Below are 18,341 nucleotides of genomic sequence, written 5' to 3'. Positions count from 1 at the left end.
TGCTGTGTCCCCCCCCTCCGCCTCTCCTCCCCACGCCTCCCGCCAGGTATTGCACAAGGTTCGGCCCTCCCCTCTCCCGGGGGCAGCACGGGGCAGCGTGTCAGGCGTGTCCCCGAGCAGCACGGGGCAGTGTGTCAGGCGTGTCCCCGCGCAGCGTGCCAGGCGCGTCCCCAAGCGGCGCATCCCCGAGCAGCGTGTCCCCAGGCAACATGCCACGCGTGTCCCCAAGCAGCGTGTCCCCTGAGCAGTGGGTCCCCAAGCAGCATGTCCCCGTGTCAGCGTGTCCCCGAGAAGCATGGCATGCATGTCCTCGAGCATGGTGTCCCCGAGCAGCAGGCCATGCATGTCCCCAGGCTTCATGTCCCCATGCAGTGTGCCATGCGTGTCCCCGAGCAGCGTGTCCCCAAGCAGTGTGCCATGCATTTCCCTAGGCATCATGTCCCCAAGCAGCAGGCCATGCATGTCCCCAAGTCAGCGTGTCCCCAAGTCAGCGTGTCGCCAAGCAGCGTGTCCCCAAGCAGTGTGCCGTGCATGTCCCCAAGCAGCATGTCCCCAAGCAGTGTGCCATGCGTGTCCCCAAGCAGTGTGCCATGCGTGTCCCCAAGTCAGCGTGTCCCCAAGCAGTGTGCCATGCATTTCCCCAGGCTTCATGTCCCCATGCAGTGTGCCATGCGTGTCCCCTGGCATCATGTCCCCGAGCAGCAGGTCATGCATGTCCCCAAGTCAGCGTGTCCCCAAGCAGCATGTCCCTGAGCGGTGTGTCCCCGAGCAGCAGGCCATGCATGTCCCCAAGCATCGTGTCCCTAAGCAACATGCCGTGTGCGTCCCCAAGCGCTGTGCCAGGCGTGTCCCCCAGCACAGAGCCTGTCCCCAAGGCAGGGTACAAGGTGCCATGTCCCTACGCTCCCCTGCCTGTCCCCGTGTCCTGCTACATGTCACCAAGCCTTGTCCTCCACGCTCCTGTGCATGTCCCCAAGCCCTGGAGCATGTCCCCAAGCCCTGGAGCACGTCCCCCTGCCCCTGGCGCGTGTCCCCAAGCCCCCCGGGCACTTCCCCGTGCCCCAGGGCCGTGTCCCCGCGCTCCGGTGTCCCCACATCCCGCTGCGTGTCCCCAAGGGAACTGCAGCTGGGGCCATGCGGAGCTGCTCCACCGGGGACACTCAACGGGGCGATGCCCGTGGAGGGAGCTGCCCAACGGGGGGGTGCTCAGCAGAGGGGCACACCACGGGGGGGGACACCCCCAGAGGGGCCACGCACGGAGGGGACCCCCACCACATGGCTGCCCCCGTGGCCGCCCACCCACCGGACCCCCCCCCCAGAAACCGCCCCAGACCCCCATGAGCAGGGGGGTCCCGTGCACGGGGGGGGGGGGGGTGACACCCCCATGGGGGGAGGCGGGGGGGGTCACCACGGGCCAGGTTTCGGGCCGGGTTTCGGCGCTGCCGGCCAGCGAGGCGGCGGTTGTGCAACCCCGGTGATCCCTTTGTGTTTGCTCCCGAAAACACTCGACGCTCCTCGGCCGGGGGGGGTCCGGCACGGCTTGGACCCCCCCCTCCCTGAGCCCCCCCCTTGCACGGAAATTTCCAGCGCGGGCGTTGCACAACCGGGCCGGCCCCTCCACGTGAGCCGCCGGCAGCGCCCGGCGTGCAAACAACACCGGCACCTGCAGTGGCACGAGGCCGTCCCTGTGCCCCGGTGTCCGTCCCCGTGCCCTGGTGACTGTCCCCATGCCCTGGTGTCCGTTCCCATGTCCTGGTGACTGTCCCCGTGTCCCGGTGTCTGTCCCCATGCCCTGGTGTCCGTCCCCGCGTCCTGGTGTCTGTCCCTGTGTCCTGGTGTCCGTCCCCAAGCCCCGGTGTCCGTCCCCGTGCCCCATTTTGCATGACCCCGTGTCCTGCTGCGTGTCCCCCAGCCCCCGGCGCTTGACCCCCAAGGCTTCGCGCGTGTCCCCGTGCGTGTCCTCAAAATTGTACGCGTGTCCCCAAGCCCCTGGCATTTGTCCCCAAGCCCCTCTGCGTGTCCCCAAGCCCCTGTGTATGTCCCCAAGCCCCTGTGTATGTCCCCAAGCCCCTGCGCATGTCCCCAAGCCCCTCTGCGTGTCCCCCATGCCCCACTGCATGTCCCCAAGCCCCTGTGTATGTCCCCAAGCCCCTGGCACTTATCCCCAAGACCCTGTGAGTGTCCCCAAGCCCCTCTACATGTCCCCCACACCCCACTGCGTGTCCCCAAGACCCTGTGCCTGTCCCCAAGCCCCTGCGCATGTCCCCCACACCCCACTGCATGTCCCCAAGCCCCTGTGCCCATCCCAAGCCCCTGTGCCTGTCCCCGTCCCCCGGTGTCCCCGAGGCCAGCCAGGAGGGGACACCAACAACCCCGGAGAGGGCACAAAGGGGACGGGGCTCACTGCCCCCCGTCCCCCTAAGGCCGGTGACCCCAAAATTTGGGATGATGGCACGGCACGGCACGACACGTCCCAAGGGTGGCAACCCCGGCGCGGCGTCCCCAAGGCGGCGACCCCCGGTGCCGTGTCCCCGGCACGGCGACCCCGGCGCGGCGTCCCCAAGGCGGTGTCCCCGGTCGTGGCGCAGCGGGGCCGTGCCGGTGCCGGTGCCTCGGGGCCTCTGCTCCGGCCTTCCCGGCGCAGCTGGGCTGGCGCACGCCGCCGGCTGATGTCACCCAGGCCGCCGCCAAGGCTGCCGTCACCGCGGCCCGCGCCCGGCCTTACCCACCGGGTCCCCGTCCCCGTCCCCGTCCCGTCCCCGTCCCCGTCTCCGTCCCCGTCCGGTGGCACGAGGAGCCCTGGCCCCATCCCCGGCCCCGCTGGCTCGGTGCCGGCGGCGTCACCGGGAGCACAGCCAGTTCCCGGGCATGGGGGGGGCGGGGGGGCAGTGGTGAGGGTTGGGGGGTCCCCTGGGGGCTCCGGGACCGCCGGCCCCAAGTGGTTGTGTCCCCATGTCCCCCCCCCGTGTCCCCCTCCCCATGTCCCCCTCCCCGCGCCCCCATCCCATCCCCGCGTCCCCGTGCCACGCGGTGCCCCCCGCAGCAGCACCGTGGCCAGATTTTGGGGCGAATCCCAGCAAAAACGGGTCGGCCGCGTGGGACCCCCCGCGATATCCCCGCAGCCTGGTGCAAAGGGGTGTGTGTGTGGGGGGGTGACGGGGGGGGGGGGGCACCCGCGCTGCTTCGCGCCCCGGCGAGGGGGCGGCAGGAAATGCCTCGGCGCAGCCGCGCTCGCCCCGCGACGCCTCCGCCCGTTGCGCAAGCCGGCGGCCGGCCGCGGCGTCGCACGGGGGCCGCTGGTGTCGCACGGGGCGTGCCGGTGGTGCACCAAGCGTGCAAGGCTTGATTGGGGTGCGCCGAGCTTGCACGGGGCGTGCAAACCTTGATTGGGTTGCGTTAAACTTGCACGAGGCACGTTGGTGTTACACAGGGTGTGCAAGCCTTGCACGGGCTGCATTAAGCTTGCACGGGTTGTGCTGGTGTTGCACAGGGCGTGCAAGCCTTGATTGGGTTGCGTTAAACTTGCACGAGGCACGGTGGTGGTGCACGGGGTGCGCAAGCCTTGCACGGGGAGCATGAAGCTTGCACTGGGCATGCTGGTGGTGCACGGGGCGTGCAAGCCTTGATTGGGTTGCGTTTAACTTGCACGAGGCACGTTGGTGGTGCACAGGGCGTGCAAGCCTTGATTGGGTTGCGTTAAACTTGCACGAGGCACGTTGGTGGTGCACGGGGTGCGCAAGCCTTGCACGGGGTGCATGAAGCTTGCACAGGGCATGCTGGTGGTGCACGGGGCGTGCAAGCCTTGATTGGGGTGCACTGAGCTTGCACAGGGTGTGCTGGTGCTGTGTGGAGTGTGCAAGCCTTGCACAGGGTGCACGCTGGTGTTGCACGCGGTGTGCAAGCCTTGATTGGGGTGCACTGAGCTTGCACGGGGCGTGCTGGTGTTGCATCAAGTGTGCAAGCCTTGCACGGGGTACGCTGAGGTTGCACGGCGCGTGCTGGTGTTGTACGGAGCGTGCCAGCCTTGCACGGGGTGCATCGGGCTCGCACGGGGCATGCTGGCGTCGCACGGGGTGCGTAAGTCTGGATCGGGGTGCACTGAGCTTGCACGGGGCGTGCTGGTGGTGCACGGAGCGTGCAAGCCTTGCACGTCGTGCACTGAGCTTGCACGGGGCGTGCCGGTGTCGCGTCAAGCGTGCAAGCCTTGCACGGGGTGCGTTAAGCTTGCACGGGGCGTGCTCGTGCTGCACCAGGGGTGCAAGCCTTGCACGGCGCCCACCGGCATCGCACGGGGCACGGCGGTGTCGCAGCGGCCGTGCAAGCCCTTGCACGGGGCACGGGAGCTGGGGGGGGGTCCCCGAGGGGCTGCGCCGCCCGGGGGGGGGCCCCGCCGCGGGGGGGGGGGGCGCTGAGCGCCCCGGATCGGGCCCCGTGGGAGAGCCGGAGCCGGGGGGGGGGGCCGAAAATCCCCGGGGGGGGCACGGGGGGGGCACGGCCCCTTCCCCTTTCGGTATGAGACGGGGGCAGGAAGTGCCCAGGGCCCCCCCCCGGTGCCTCCTGGACTGGTCTGGGGGCCCTGCTCCCAGTTTGGGGCCCTGCTCCCAGTTTGGGGGCCCTGCTCCCAGTTTGGGGCCCCCCGGTCCCAATTCGGGGGGTCCCCAGTTCACCCCCCCCCTCCAAATTGCGTCCCCCCCAGTCCCAGTTTGAGAGCCCCCCCTTCATCCCAGTCCCAGTTTGGGGTTCTCTGCTCCCAGTTTGCGTCCCCCTGCTCCCAGTTTGGGGCCCCCTGCTCCCAGTTCGGTGTCTCCCCCCCCCCAACTCCATCCCAGTCCCAGTTTGGGGCCCTGGTCCCTGTTTGCCTCCCCCCTGCTCCCAGTTTACCCACTCCCAGTTCACCCCCTCCTGCTCCCAGTTCGGACTCCCCCTCTCCCAGTTTGCCCCCTCCCCCCCCCGCACCCAGTTTACCCCCTCCAGCTCCCAGTTTGCCCCCTCCCACTCCCAGTTCGGACTCCCCCCTCCCAGTTCGCCCCCTCCCGCTCCCAGTTCACCCCCTCCCGCTCCCAGTTTGGACTCCCCCTCTCCCAGTTCACCCCTTCCCGCTCCCAGTTCGGACTCCCCCCCTCCCAGTTCGCCCCTCCCCCCCCCGCTCCCACTTTGCCCCCTCCCGCTCCCAGTTCACCCCCTCCCACTCCCAGTTTACCCCCTCCCGCTCCCAGTTTGGACTCCCCCCTCCCAGTTCGCCCCCTCCCGCTCCCAGTTCACCCCCTCCCGCTCCCAGTTCAGACTCCCCCCCTCCCAGTTTGCCCCCGTCCCTCCCAGTTCGCCCCCGTCCCTCCCAGTTCGCCCCCTCCCGCTCCCAGTTCACCCCCTCCCGCTCCCAGTTCGGACTCCCCCCCTCCCAGTTTGCCCCCGTCCCTCCCAGTTCGCCCCCTCCCGCTCCCAGTTCACCCCCTCCCACTCCCAGTTCGCCCCCATCCCGCTCCCAGTTCGCCCCCTCCCGCTCCCAGTTCGCCCCCATCCCGCTCCCAGTTTGCCCCCTACCCTCCCAGTTCACCCCCTCCCGTTCCCAGTTCGGACTCCCCCCCTCCCAGTTCGCCCCCGTCCCTCCCAGTTCGCCCCTGTCCTTCCCAGTTCGCCCCCTCCCGCTCCCAGTTCACCCCCTCCCGCTCCCAGTTCGGACTCCCCCCCTCCCAGTTCGCCCCCTCCCGCTCCCAGTTCACCCCCTCCCGCTCCCAGTTCGGACTCCCCCTCTCCCAGTTCACCCCCTCCCGCTCCCAGTTCACCCCCTCCCGCTCCCAGTTCGCCCCCGTCCCTCCCAGTTCACCCCCTCCCGCTCCCAGTTCGCCCCCGTCCCTCCCAGTCCACCCCCTCCCGCTCCCAGTTCACCCCCTCCCGCTCCCAGTTCGGACTCCCCCCTCCCAGTCCCCCCCTCCCCTTCTCCATCCCTCCCCCCCCCCCTTCCTGGGCCCCCCCGGCGGGCGCGGCCGGAGCGTCCCAGCCCGAACTTTCCTCCTCTTCCTCCTCCCCCTCCTCCTCCTCCTCCCCCTTAACCCCTGCCCCCCCCCCCCGGGCACCGCCCGGCCCCGGCCCCGGTCCCGGTCCCGGTCCCGGTCCCGGTCCCGGTCCCGTGTCGCGATCGCGGCCCCGATGTCGCGACTCAGCCCCGCGCTGCTGGCGCTGCTGGCGGCCGCCGCCCTCGGCACCGACCCGGCCCCGAGCGGTGAGTCCCGGGGGGGGAGGGGCGGGGGGGGGTTGTTTTTTTTTGGGGGGGTCATTTTGGGGGAAAAGTTTGGGGAAAGGCGCTTTTTGGGGGGGGTTGCCCGAGGGGGGCGCTTTTAGGGGGGAGTTTTTTTTTGGGGGGGGGGCTCCGGGGGGGTCTTTTGGGGATGCCCTGGGGGGGGGGCTTTGGGGGGGGGCTTTTGGGGGAGCCCCCCCCCCCATAGGAGGGGGCTTTGGGAGGTTCCCCTCTGGGGGGGGGGAGGACTCGGGGGGGGGATTTGGGGGGGGGGGATTTGGAGGGGGGCTTTTAGGGAGGGGCCTTTTGGGGGGAGCTCTTTTGGGAGACCCCCCCCCAAAGGGGGGGGGCTTTGGGGGGTCCCCGTCTGGGGGGGGGGAAGCTGGGGGAACCCTTCCGGGGGGGCTCTTTGGGGAGGTCTCTTTGGGGGGGGGGCTCTTTGGAGGGGTCTTTTTTTGGGGGGGCTCTTTGGGGAGGTCTCTGTTGGGGGGGGCTCTTTGGAGGGGTCTTTTTTGGGGGGGCTCTTTGGGGAGGTCTCTGTTGGGGGGGTCACCTCGGGGGAAAGCTTTGGGGGGGGGCTGCTTGGGGAAAGCCCTTGGGGGGGGGGCTTTAGAAGGGTCCTTTTGGGGACAACCCTTTGGGGTCCGTCCCCCCCCCATTTTGGGGGGGTCCCCATTTTGGGGGGTCCCTTTGGGGACGGCCACGGGGTGGGCAACGGGGGGGGGGGGGGCATTTTTAGGGTTCCCCCTTTTGGGTGTCCCTTCGTGACACCCTTTTCGGGGGGGGGCACTTTGGGTACAGGTCCCTTTTTGGAAGGGGGGGGGGGGTCCCCAACCCCACCGTGCCTCAGTTTCCCCCAGGCTGGGAAGTGGAAGGGGGGGGGGAAGGCAAAGCCCCCCCCCCCCAGTGCTGGGGGGGGATGTCACAGGGTGGGGGACACAGGGTGGGGGGCACAGGGTGGGGGGGGGGGGGACACGGGGTGGGGGGGGGGACGCCGCCTGCCGTCCCGGGGCCAGACATCTGGGGCTGGTTACGGCCGCGCCCCACGGCCCCACCCTGGCGCCCCAAGGGGGGGGGGGGGACACACACGGGGGGGGGGGGGGTCCCGGGGGTGGGGGGGGGCACAGATGCCGGGGATGCCTGAAGGCTCCCGGGGGAGCGCGGCGGGGACGGGGACGTGACCCCCGCTTCCCTTCCCACGCCCCCCCCCCGGCACCCAGGTGTCCGGCGGCCCTCCCCCCCCGGCTGCCACCAGCGTTTGGGGAGGGGGTCTCTAATTTTTTGGGGGGGTCCTTTTTTTTGGGGGGGGGGTTCAAATTTGTGGGGGGGTCCTTTTTGGGAGGGGGGAGTGTCCCTTTTTGAAGTAGGGGTCCTTTTTTTGGGGGGGGGTGTCCCTTTTTGAGGTAGGGGTCCCTTTCTGAGGGGGGTGTCCCTTTTTTTGGGGGGGGTCCTTTATGAAGGTGGGGGTCCCTTTTTGAAGGAGGGGGTCCCTTTTTGAGGGAGGGGTCCCTTTTTGAGGGAGGGGTCCCTTTTTTGGGGTGGGGGGGTCCCTTTTTGAGAGGGGAGTTCCTTTTCGAAGGGGGGGGGGTTCCTTTTTGAGGGAGGGGTTTCCCTTTTGGGGGGGGGGCCCTTTTTGAGGTGGGGGGTCCCTTTTTGATGTAGGGGTCCCTTTTTGATGTAGGGGCCCCTTTTTGATGTAGGGGCCCCTTTTTGATATAGGGGCCCCTTTTTGATGTAGGGGTCCCTTTTCAAAGTAGGGGTCCCTTTTTTGGGGGGGGGGGTCGCCCTCAGCACCCCGCCACCCCCCCCCACATTCCCCCACCCCCCACCCCCCCCAGGCTTGGTGTTCCTGGAGAACCCCTCCAACGTCACCTCCTCGCTGGGCAAGGCGGTGCGGCTGCGGTGCCGGGCGCGGGGGGCCGGCGAGCCCCCCGAAATGGGGTGGCGGCGCAACGGGCTGCCCCTGGAGCTGGCCGACAGCGACCAGGCGCAGGTGCCGCTGAGCGACGACGTCTGGCTGGGCACCAGCGAGCTCAGGTGAGCACCGGGGGGGGGGGCACCGTGCCGGGGGGCACCGCGCCCTGGTGCACCGTGCGCCGCCGTGCTCTGTTGTGTTGCACCGTGACGTGTTGCACGGTGGCATGTTGCACCGTGACGTGTTGCACCGTGATTTATTGCACCGTGACATGCCATGCATGCTCTGTTGTGTTGCACCGTGACGTGTTGCACCGTGACGTGTTGCACTGTGATTTATTGCACTGACATGCCATGCATGCTCTGTCCTTTTGCACCATGACGTGTTGCACCGTGACGTGTTGCACCGTGATTTATTGCACCATGATTTATCGCACCGTGACATGCCATGCATGCTCTGTTGTGTTGCACTGTGACGTGTTGCACCACGATTTATTGCACAGTGACGTGTTGCACCGTGATTTATTGCACCATGATGTGCCGTGCTCTGTCGTGTTGCACCGTGACGTGTTGCACCGTGACATGCCATGCACGCTCTGTTTTGCACCATGATGTGTTGCACCATGACGCGTTGCACTGTGATTTATTGCACCGTGACTTATTGCACCGTGACATGCTGTGCTCTGTCGTGTTGCGCTGTGACGTCTTGCACCGTGATTTATTGCACCGTGACGTGCTGTGCTCTGTTGTGTTGCACCGTGACGTGTTGCACCATGACGTGTTGCACCGTGATGTGTTGCACCATGCATGCTCTGTTTTGCACCATGATGTGTTGCACCGTGACGCGTTGCACTGTGATTTATTGCACCGTGATTTATTGCACCGTGCCGTGCCGTGCTCTGTCGTGTTGCGCTGTGACGTGTTGCATCATCCTGTGCCGTGCTCTGTTGTGTTGCACCGTGACGTGCTGCGCTGTGCCGTGCCGTGCTCTGTTATCTTGCACCGTGACGTTTTGCACTGCCCTGTGCCGTGCTATCTCGCGTCTCACCCTTCTGTGTCACGCCAGGCCATGTTGCACCACGCCGTGCCATGCTCCGTTGGGTGGCACTGCTCCATGGTGCACCGTGCTGTGTTGCACTGTGCTGTGTTGCACCGTGCCACGCCATGCTGCTGCGTTGCACCGTGCCATGTTGCACTGCGTTGTCCTACACCACCTTGTGCCATGCTCTTGTGTTGCACCGTCCCCTGCCATGCCGTGTTGCACTGTGCCGTGCTGTGCCGTGTTGCGTCGTGCCGCCTTGCGCCGTGTCGTGCTGCCTTGCACCATGTTGTGCCATGTTGCACCATGTCGTGCCGCGTTGCGCTGTGTCATGCCGTGTTGCACCGCCGTGCCATGTTGCACTGTCATGCTGCATTGCACGACGTCGTGCTGTGTTGCACTGTCGTGCCGTGTTACACCATGTCGTGCCATCCTGCACCATGTCGTGCCGCGTTGCACCGTGTCATGCCATGTTGCACCATGTTGTGCTGCCTTGCACCACGTCGTGCCATGTTGCACCATGTCATGCCATCTTGCACCACGTCATGCTGCGTTGCACCACGTCGTGCTGCATTGCACTGTGTCGTGCCATGTTGCACCACGTCGTGCTGCGTTGCACCATGTCGTGCCGTGTTGCACTGTGTCATGCCATGTTGCACCACGTCATGCCATGTTGCACCACGTCATGCCATGTTGCACCACGTCGTGCTGCGTTGCACTGTCGTGCCATGTTGCACCATGTCATGCCATCCTGCACCATGTCGTGCTGCCTTGCACCACGTCATGCCATGTTGCACCGTCCTGCCACGTTGCACCGTGTCGTGCCATGTTGCACCGTGTCGTGCCATGTTGCACCGTGTCGTGCTGCACTGCACCACGTCGTGCTGTGTTGCATCATGTCGTGATGTGTTGCACCGTGTCGTGCCATGCTGCACCGTGTCATGCCATCTTGCACCATGTTGTGCTGCACTGCACCGTCATGCCATGTTGCACCATGTTGTGCTGCATTGCATTGTCATGCCGTGTTGCACTGCCATGCTGTGTTGCACCACGTTGTGCCATGTCACACCACGTCATGCCATCTTGCACCATGTCGTGCTGCATTGCACCACGTCGTGCCATGTTGCACCACATCGTGCCATGTTGCACCATGTCGTGCCGCGTTGCACTGTGTCATGCCATGTTGCACTACTGTGCCATCTTGCACCACGTTGTGCCATCTTGCACCACGTTGTGCTGCGTTGCACCGTGTCGTGCCATGTTGCACCGTGTTGTGACGTGTTGCACCGTGTCGTGCCATGTTGCACCATGTTGTGCCATGTTGCACCGTGTCGTGCCGCGTTGCACTGTGTCATGCCATGTTGCACTGCTGTGCCATCTTGCACCACGTTGTGCCATCTTGCACCACGTTGTGCTGCGTTGCACCGTGTCGTGCCATGTTGCACTGTGTCATGACGTGTTGCACCGTGTCGTGCCATGTTGCACCATGTTGTGCCATGTTGCACCGTGTCGTGCTGCATTGCACCACGTCGTGCTGTGTTGCATCATGTTGTGATGTGTTGCACCGTGTCGTGACGTGTTGCACCATGTCGTGTCATGTTGCACCATGTCGTGCCGTGTTGCACCACGTCGTGCTGCATTGCAATGTGTCGTGCCGTCTTGCACCACGTCGTGCCGTGTTGCACCGTGTCGTGCCGCGTTGCATCGCCGGGCCACCTTGCACCACGCCGCGTTGCTCCATGTTGTCACACCTCACACCATCCCGTGTTCTCCCGCGTTGTCCCGTGTTCTCCCATGTTGTCCCGTGTTCTCCCGCGTTGTCCCGCGTTGTCCCGTGTTCTCCCACGTTATCCCGTGCCCCCCCCCCCCCGTGCCTGACCCGTGCCGCCCCCCGCAGCATCCCGGCCGTGCAGCTCTCGGACGTGGGGCGCTACCAGTGCTGGGTGCGCGCCGGCGGCGAGCAGCTCCTGTCCACCGAGGCTCACCTGCAGCTGGAGGGTGAGCGGCAGCACCCATGGGTGGGGGACGCCCACCGTGCCGCGCCCCCCCGGTAACCCCCCCCCCCCCCGCCTCCGTCAGGGCTGCCCTTCTTCCTGGAGGAGCCGCAGGACCTGGAGGTGGGGGCTGACACCCCCTTCAACCTGAGCTGCGGCGCCCGCGGCCCCCCCGAGCCCGTGCGGCTCATCTGGCTGCGGGACGGGGCCCCCCTCAACTCCCTGCTCGAGCCCCTGGCGCGCGCCCCCTCCACGCTGGTGCTGGCCGGTGAGGGGGGGCCGGGGGGTGCTGGGGTGCGATGGGGGTTTTGGGGTGCAGGGGGGTTTGGGGGTGTGATGGGGTTTGGGGGTGTGATGGGGTTTTTAGGGTGCAATGGGGTTTGGGGGTGTGATGGGGGGTTTGGGGTGCAGGGGGGTTTGGGGGTGTGATGGGGAGATCGGGGGGGGATTTGGGGCTGGGGTGTGATGGGGGTTTTGGGGTACAATGGGGGGTTTGGGGGTGCGATGGGGTTTGGGGGGCAATGGGGTTTGGGGGTGTGATGGGGGTTTTGGGGTGCAATGGGGGTTTTGGGGGGCTATGGGGGTTTTGGGGTGCAGGGGGGTTTTGGGGTGCAGGGGGGTTTGGGGTGCAGGGGGGTTTGGGGGTGTGATGGGGAGATCGGGGGGGGATTTGGGGCTGGGGTGTGATGGGGGTTTTGGGGTACAATGGGGGGTTTGGGGGTGCGATGGGGTTTGGGGGGCAATGGGGTTTGGGGGTGTGATGGGGGTTTTGGGGTGCAATGGGGGTTTTGGGGGGCTATGGGGGTTTTGGGGTGCAGGGGGGTTTTGGGGTGCAGGGGGGTTTGGGGGTGTGATGGGGTTTTTAGGGTGCAATTTGGGGCTGGGGTGCAATGGGGTTTTGGGGTGCGATGGGGGTTTTGGGGGGCTATGGGGGTTTTGGGGGGCTATGGGGGTTTTGGGGTGCAGGGGGGTTTGGGGGTGTGATGGGCTTTTTAGGGTGCAATTTGGGGCTGGGGTGCAATGGGGGTTTTGGGGTGCGATGGGGTTTGTGGGGGTGTGATGGGGAGATCGGGGTGGGATTTGGGGATGGGGTGCATTGGAGGGTTTGGGGGGTGTGATGGGGGTTTGGGGGTGCGATGGGGTTTGGGGTGTGATGGGGGTTTTGGGGTGCAATGGGGGGGTTTGGGGGGCAATGGGGTTTGGGGGTGCGATGGGGAGATCGGGGTGGGGTTTGGGGATGGGGTGTGATGGGGGGTTTGGGGTGCGATGGGGTTTTGGGGTGTGATGGGGGTTTTGGGGGGCTATGAGGGGTTTGGGGGTGCAGGGGGGTTTGGGGGTGTGATGGGGTTTTTAGGGTGCGATTTGGGGCTGGGGTGCGATGGGGGTTTTGGGGTGCAATGGGGATTTTGGGGTGCGATTTGGGGCTGGGGTGCAATGGGGGGGGGCTGGGGTTCCACAGGGGTTTGGGGGCGCAGTGGGGGTTTTGGGTTGCAATGGGGGTTTTTGGGGTGGCGCGGGGGCGATTGGGTTGCAGTGGGATCCGGGGTGCAACGGGTGCCGGTGCCGGGGGGGGGCACATTCCTGTCCCGGGGGGGCGGTGACTCAGCGGGGGCAGCGGGTGGCTGGAGGTGACGGCGCCGTGACTCACGGGGGGACACGGCCCCCCCCCCGGCCGCCCCCCCCCCCGGCAAGGAGCGGGGGGGGGGGGACACAGGGGATGGGGGGGGCACGACACACGGGGACTTTGGGGGGGGGGGGGGGGAAATGGGGGGCAGGTGGGGACGGGGGGGGGGGGCGTTTTGGGGTCACGCGCTGCTCCCCAGTGCACGCACACACGCGTGTGCCCCCCCCCCCGGGGGCACTTCGAGCCCCCCCCCCCCCGCACCTGCTCCCCCCCCGTGCACCTGCACCCCCCCCCTCCCCGTGCCCCCCCCCCTTTTGGTGTGTGCAATGACCCCCCCCTTGTGCACCTGCCCCCCCTTTTTTGTGCACCTGCCCCCCCTTTTTGTGCACCCCCCCTTTTTTCACACCCCCCCCCTTGCCCCCCCCTCGTGCCCCCCCCCGTTGCCCCCCCCTCTTTATGCCCCCCCTTTTTTTTGCACCCCCTCCTTGTGCCCCCCCTTTCTGTGCCCCCCCTTTGTGCCCCCCTCCTCTTGCCCCCCCTTTTTTGTGCCCCCCCCCTTTTTTTGCACCCCCTCCTTGTGCCCCCCCCTTGCCCCCTCTTTGTGCCCTCCTCTTTGTGCCCCCCCCCTTTATGCCCCCCCCTTATGCCCCCCCTCCTCTTGCCCCCCCTTTTTGAGCCCCCCCCTTTTTTTTGCACCCCCTCCTCTTGCCCCCCCTTTTCTTCCCACCCCTCCTCGTGCCCCCCCTTTTTTCACACCCCCTCCTCGTGCCCCCCCATTTCTGTGCACCCCCCCCCTTTTTTTTTTACACCCCCCTCACCCCCCCCTCGCCTACTCCCACCCCCCTCACCCCCACCCCTCCCTCACCACCCCCCCCCAGCCCCACCCCCCCAGCACCCCGGGGTGCCCCCCCACCCCCTCCAACCCCCCCAAATTTCCCCCCCCCCCCTCGATGCCCCCCCCCCAGGACTGAACCGCAGCGCCTCCTTCTCCTGCGAAGCCCACAACGCCCGCGGCATCACCACGTCCGCACCGCCGCCGTCACCGGTCAGTGGGGGGGGGGGGGGACACATTGGGGGGGGGGGGGTTTGGGGTCCGGGGGGGGGTCCGTACTCATCCTCCCCCCCCCCCCCCAGTGGTACCCCAGCGCCCCAAAAACCTGGCGCTGGTGAAGCCGGGGCCGCGGTGGCTGGAGGTGAGGTGGGAGCCGGGGGCCAGCGGGGATGCCCCCCTGCGCCTCTGCACCCTGCAGGTAAGGGGGCGGGGGGGGTCCCGTGTCCGCCCCCCAAAAAAAAGAGGATTTGGTCCCGGGGGGGTACGGGATTTGCCCCTGGGTTTTGCCCCGGTGGGGGGTCGTTGAGGGGGGAAGGTGGAAATAGGGGGGGGGGGGACACGTGGGGACATGGGGAGGGGCAGGGGGGTTGGGGACGTTGGGGGCGCCCCCAGGGCGAGGGGGTCTTTGGGGTGGGGGTGGTCCTAAATTGGGGTGGGCCCAAATGGGGGGGGGGGGCAGCAGGGACGTCCATGGGCTGGGGACATCCACGGGGTTGGGGACATCCACGGGGTCTGGGTGTCCCCTATTGGGGTCATCCATGGGGTTGGGACACCCATGGGTTGGGGACATCCATGGGGTTGGAGACATCCATGGGGTCCGGGTGTCCCCATTGGGGTCATCCATGGGGTTGGGGGACACCCATGGGTTGGGGACATCTATGGGGTTGGGGACATCCATGGGGTTGGGGACATCCATGGGGTCTGGGTGTCCCCATTGGGGACATCCATGGGATTGGGGGACACCCATGGGTTGGGGACATCCGTGGGGTCCGGGTGTCCCCACTGGGGTCATCCATGGGGCTGGGGACATCCACGGGGTCCGGGTGTCCCCATTGGGTGTATCCATGGGACTGGGGACATCCATGGGTTGGGGACATCTGTGGGGTTGGGGACACCCATGGGGTCTAGGTGTCCCTACTGGGATCATCCATGGGGTCCGGGTGTCCCCACTGGGGTCATCCATGGGGTTGGGGACATCCACGGGGGTCCGGGTGTCCCCCATTGGGGTCCCGGGTGTCCCCATTGGGTATATCCATGGGATTGGGGACATCCACGGGGTTGGGGCCACCCATGGGGTCCCGGTGTCCCTATTGGGAACATCCATGGGGTCTGGGTGTCCCCTTCAGGGACATCCATGGGTTGGGGACACCCATGGGGTTGGGGACATCCACGGGGTCCGGGTGTCCCCATTGGGAATATCCATGGGATTGGGGACATCCATGGGTTGGGGACATCCATGGGGTTGGAACACCCATGGGGTTGGGGACACCCATGGGGTCTAGGTGTCCCCTACTGGGGACATCCATGGGGTCTGGGGTGTCCCCCATTGGGGACATCCATGGGGTTGGGGCCACCCACGGGGTCCCGGTGTCCCTACTGGGAACATCCATGGGGTCCGGGGTGTCCCCATTGGGGTCATCCATGGGATTGGGGACACCCACGGGGTCGGGGCCACCCGCGGCGTCCCGGTGTCCCCGACCTGGGGCTGTCCCCTCCGCGGGGTCCCCGCAGGCGGTGGGGGAGGCCGAGGACCTGAGCAGCGTGGCCCCGGGGGGGCTCTACAACCGCGTGGTGCTGGTGCCCCCCTTCGCCCACCGCATCGAGGGGCTGCAGCCCTACGCCGCCTACCGGGGCGCGCGTCTCCTGCCGCAGCGCCCGCGGGCCCTCGCCCTGGACCCACTGGGTGCCCATGGCCACGCTGGAGGGGGGGTGAGTTAGGGGGGGGGGGCACGGCTGAGGGGTGGGGGCCCCGTGGGGTGGGGGGCAAAATGTTGGGGGTCCCCGTGGGGTTGGGGGGCTTGACCCTATGGGAATAGGGGGCCGGATGTGGGGGTCCCCATGGGGATGAGGGGCTGGGTCCCTATGGGGTGGGGGGTTGGATGGGGGGGGGGTTGGATGGGGGGGGGTCCCTATGGGGATGGGTCCCTATGGGGTGGGGGGGTTGGATGGGGGGGGGTCCCTGTGGGGATGGGTCCCTATGGGGTGGGGGGGTTGGATGGGGGGGGTCCCTATGGGGATGGGTCCCTATGGGGTGGGGGGAGTTGGATGGGGGGGGGTCCCTATGGGGATGGGTCCCTATGGGGTGGGGGGGCAAAATGTTGGGGTCCCCATGGGGTTGGGGACTTGACCCTATGGGAATAGGGGGCTCAATATGGGGGTCCCCATGGGGATGGGGGGCTGGGTCCCTATAGGGTGGGGGGTTGGATGGGGGGGGGTCCCTATGGGGATGGGTCCCTATGGGGTGGGGGGGGGCAAAATGTTGGGGTCCCCGTGGGGTTGGGGGCTTGACCCTATGGGAATAGGGGGCTCAATATGGGGGTCCCCATGCGGATGGGGGGCTGGGTCCCTATGGGGGTGGGGGGGGTTGGATGGGGGGGGGTCCCTATGGGGATGGGTCCCTATGGGGTGGGGGGGGCAAAATGTTGGGGTCCCCGTGGGGTTGGGGGCTTGACCCTATGGGAATAGGGGGCTGGATGTGGGGGTCCCCATGGAGATGGGGGGCTGGGTCCCTATGGGGTGGGGGGGCCTGGATATTGGGGTCCCATGGGAATGGGGGGGGCTGGGTGTGGGGGGGACCCATGGGGAGGGGGGGGCACCCAGGTCCCGAGGGGGGGGGCACTGGGAGGGACTGGGGGGGGGAGGGGGGGCCTGGGGGCAGCTGTGCTGACTTGGGGGGAGGGGGGGGGGGTCCCAGACGAGGGGTGGGGTCTGACCCTCCTCCCCCCACCCTGTTCACCCCCCCCCCCCCCCGCAGCCCCCGGAGCCCCCCCCGAGAACGTGACGGCGGAGCGGGACGGGAGCGGGCGCGCGTGCGCTGGGCGGCGCCGCGGGGGCAGCTCAACGGGGTGCTGCGGGGGTACCGGCTGGCCTACCGCAGCGCCCGCGCCCCCGAGGTGAACCCCACCCCCCCCCCGGAACCCCCCCCGGCACCCCCCCCGGCACCCCACTGACCCCACAGCACCCCCCCTGACCCCCCCCCCCATTGCCACCCTATTGCCCCATTGCCTCCCCAGTGCCCTCCCAGTGCTTTTCCCATTGCCCCCCCCGTTGCCCCAGTTGTCCTCCCCATTGCCCCCCCATTGTCCCTCATTGCTCCCCCATTACCCCATTGCCTCCTTTGCCCCCCCGCCCCTCCACTGCCCCCATAACTCACCCCATGACCCCCCCAGCCCCATAACTCACCCTGTGACCCCCCAGCCCCATAACTCACCCTGTGACCCCCCCCAGCCCCATAATTCACCCCCTGCCCCCCCAGCCCCCTAACCCCATGACCTCCCCAAGCCATAAACTCACCCTGTGACCCCCCCACCCCATAACTCACCCCATGACCCCCCCAGCCCCATAACTCACCCCGTGACCCCCCCACCCCATAACTCACCCCATGACCCCCCAGCCCCATTCCCCCCCCATTACCCCATTGCCCCCCCCCATTACCCTATTGATCCCCATTACCCCATTGCCCCTCCACTGCCCCCCTATCCCTCACCCCATGACCCTCCCCAGCCCCATAACTCACCCCCTGCCCCCCCCCGGCCCCATCCCTCACCCCCTGCCCCCCCCCAGCCCCATAACTCACCCCGTGACCCCCCCCACCCCATAACTCCCCCCCGCCCCCCCCAGGTGGTGCTGGACGTGGGGCTGGCGCAGGAGAAGACGCTGGAGCTGGCGCCGGCCGTGCAGAACCTCTCGGTGCGCGTCTCCCCCTACACCGGGGCGGGGGACGGGCCCTGGAGCCCCCCCCGTGCTGCTGCTCGCCCGTGAGTCACCCTCACGTCCCCGTGGCCGGCACCCCCAATGTCCCCATCACCCCCACGTCCCCATGGCCGGCACCCCAATGTCCTCGTCACCCCAATGTCCCCATCATCCCCAGCACCCCAATGTCCCCAGCACCCCAATGTCCCCAGCACCCCAATGTCCCCCATCATCCCAACATCCCCATCATCCCAACGTCCCCAATGTCCCCGTCACCCCCAATGTCCCCCATTACCCCCACGTCCCCATGGCCAGCACCCCAGTGTCCCCGTCAACCCAATGTCCCCGTCACCCCAATGTCCCCATCACCCCAATGTCCCCATCATACCCATCACCCCAATATTCCCAGTGTCCCAATCACCCCAACGTCCCCAGCACCCCCGTATCCCCATCACCCCAATGTCCCTATTACCCCAATGTCCCCATCACCCCAATGTCCCCAATATCCCCAGCACCCCAATGTCCCCTTCATCCCAATGTCCCCATCATCCCCAGCACCCCAATGTCCCCAGCACCCCAGTGTCCCCATCATCCCCATCACCCCAATGTCCCCAATGTCCCCATCACCCCCAATGTCCCCGTCACCCCGATGTCCCCATCATCCCAATGTCCCCCAATGTCCCCATCACCCCAATGTCCCCATTACCCCACGTCCCCATGGCCAGCACCCCAGTGTCCCTGTCACCCCAATGTCCCCGTCACCCCAATATCCCCAATGTCCCCATCACCCC

The 18,341-nt window shown here is 67.4% G+C and overlaps 1 protein-coding gene and 1 long non-coding RNA gene across 2 annotated transcripts in view; both read left to right on the top strand.

The window, feature by feature from the left end:
• Positions 1–94: 94 nt before the first annotated feature.
• Positions 95–4,075, top strand: LOC308187378. Its single transcript, XR_013944646.1, has 3 exons — positions 95–470; positions 606–714; positions 770–4,075. It is a non-coding gene; the product is annotated as an uncharacterized lncRNA (long non-coding RNA).
• Positions 4,076–6,038: 1,963 nt separating this feature from the next.
• Positions 6,039–18,341, top strand: part of AXL (AXL receptor tyrosine kinase) — a 21,048-nt gene continuing 8,745 nt past the window's right edge. The window contains 14 exon segments of the mRNA XM_080609539.1: positions 6,039–6,220; positions 8,074–8,272; positions 11,086–11,186; positions 11,268–11,450; positions 13,772–13,828; positions 13,831–13,851; positions 13,941–14,056; positions 15,370–15,489; positions 15,491–15,567; positions 16,050–16,057; positions 16,613–16,654; positions 16,657–16,751; positions 17,479–17,592; positions 17,594–17,615. Coding sequence (XP_080465665.1) covers positions 6,148–6,220; positions 8,074–8,272; positions 11,086–11,186; positions 11,268–11,450; positions 13,772–13,828; positions 13,831–13,851; positions 13,941–14,056; positions 15,370–15,489; positions 15,491–15,567; positions 16,050–16,057; positions 16,613–16,654; positions 16,657–16,751; positions 17,479–17,592; positions 17,594–17,615 — 1,228 coding nt within the window. The 5' untranslated portion in view covers positions 6,039–6,147.

The sequence above is a fragment of the Anser brachyrhynchus genome (genome assembly GCF_964034855.1).
Source record: "Anser brachyrhynchus genome assembly, contig: SCAFFOLD_428, whole genome shotgun sequence".
Lineage (NCBI taxonomy): Eukaryota > Metazoa > Chordata > Aves > Anseriformes > Anatidae > Anser > Anser brachyrhynchus.
The sequence above is the reverse complement of the archived record's forward strand: the minus strand, read 5'-3'. Positions and strand labels throughout refer to the sequence as shown.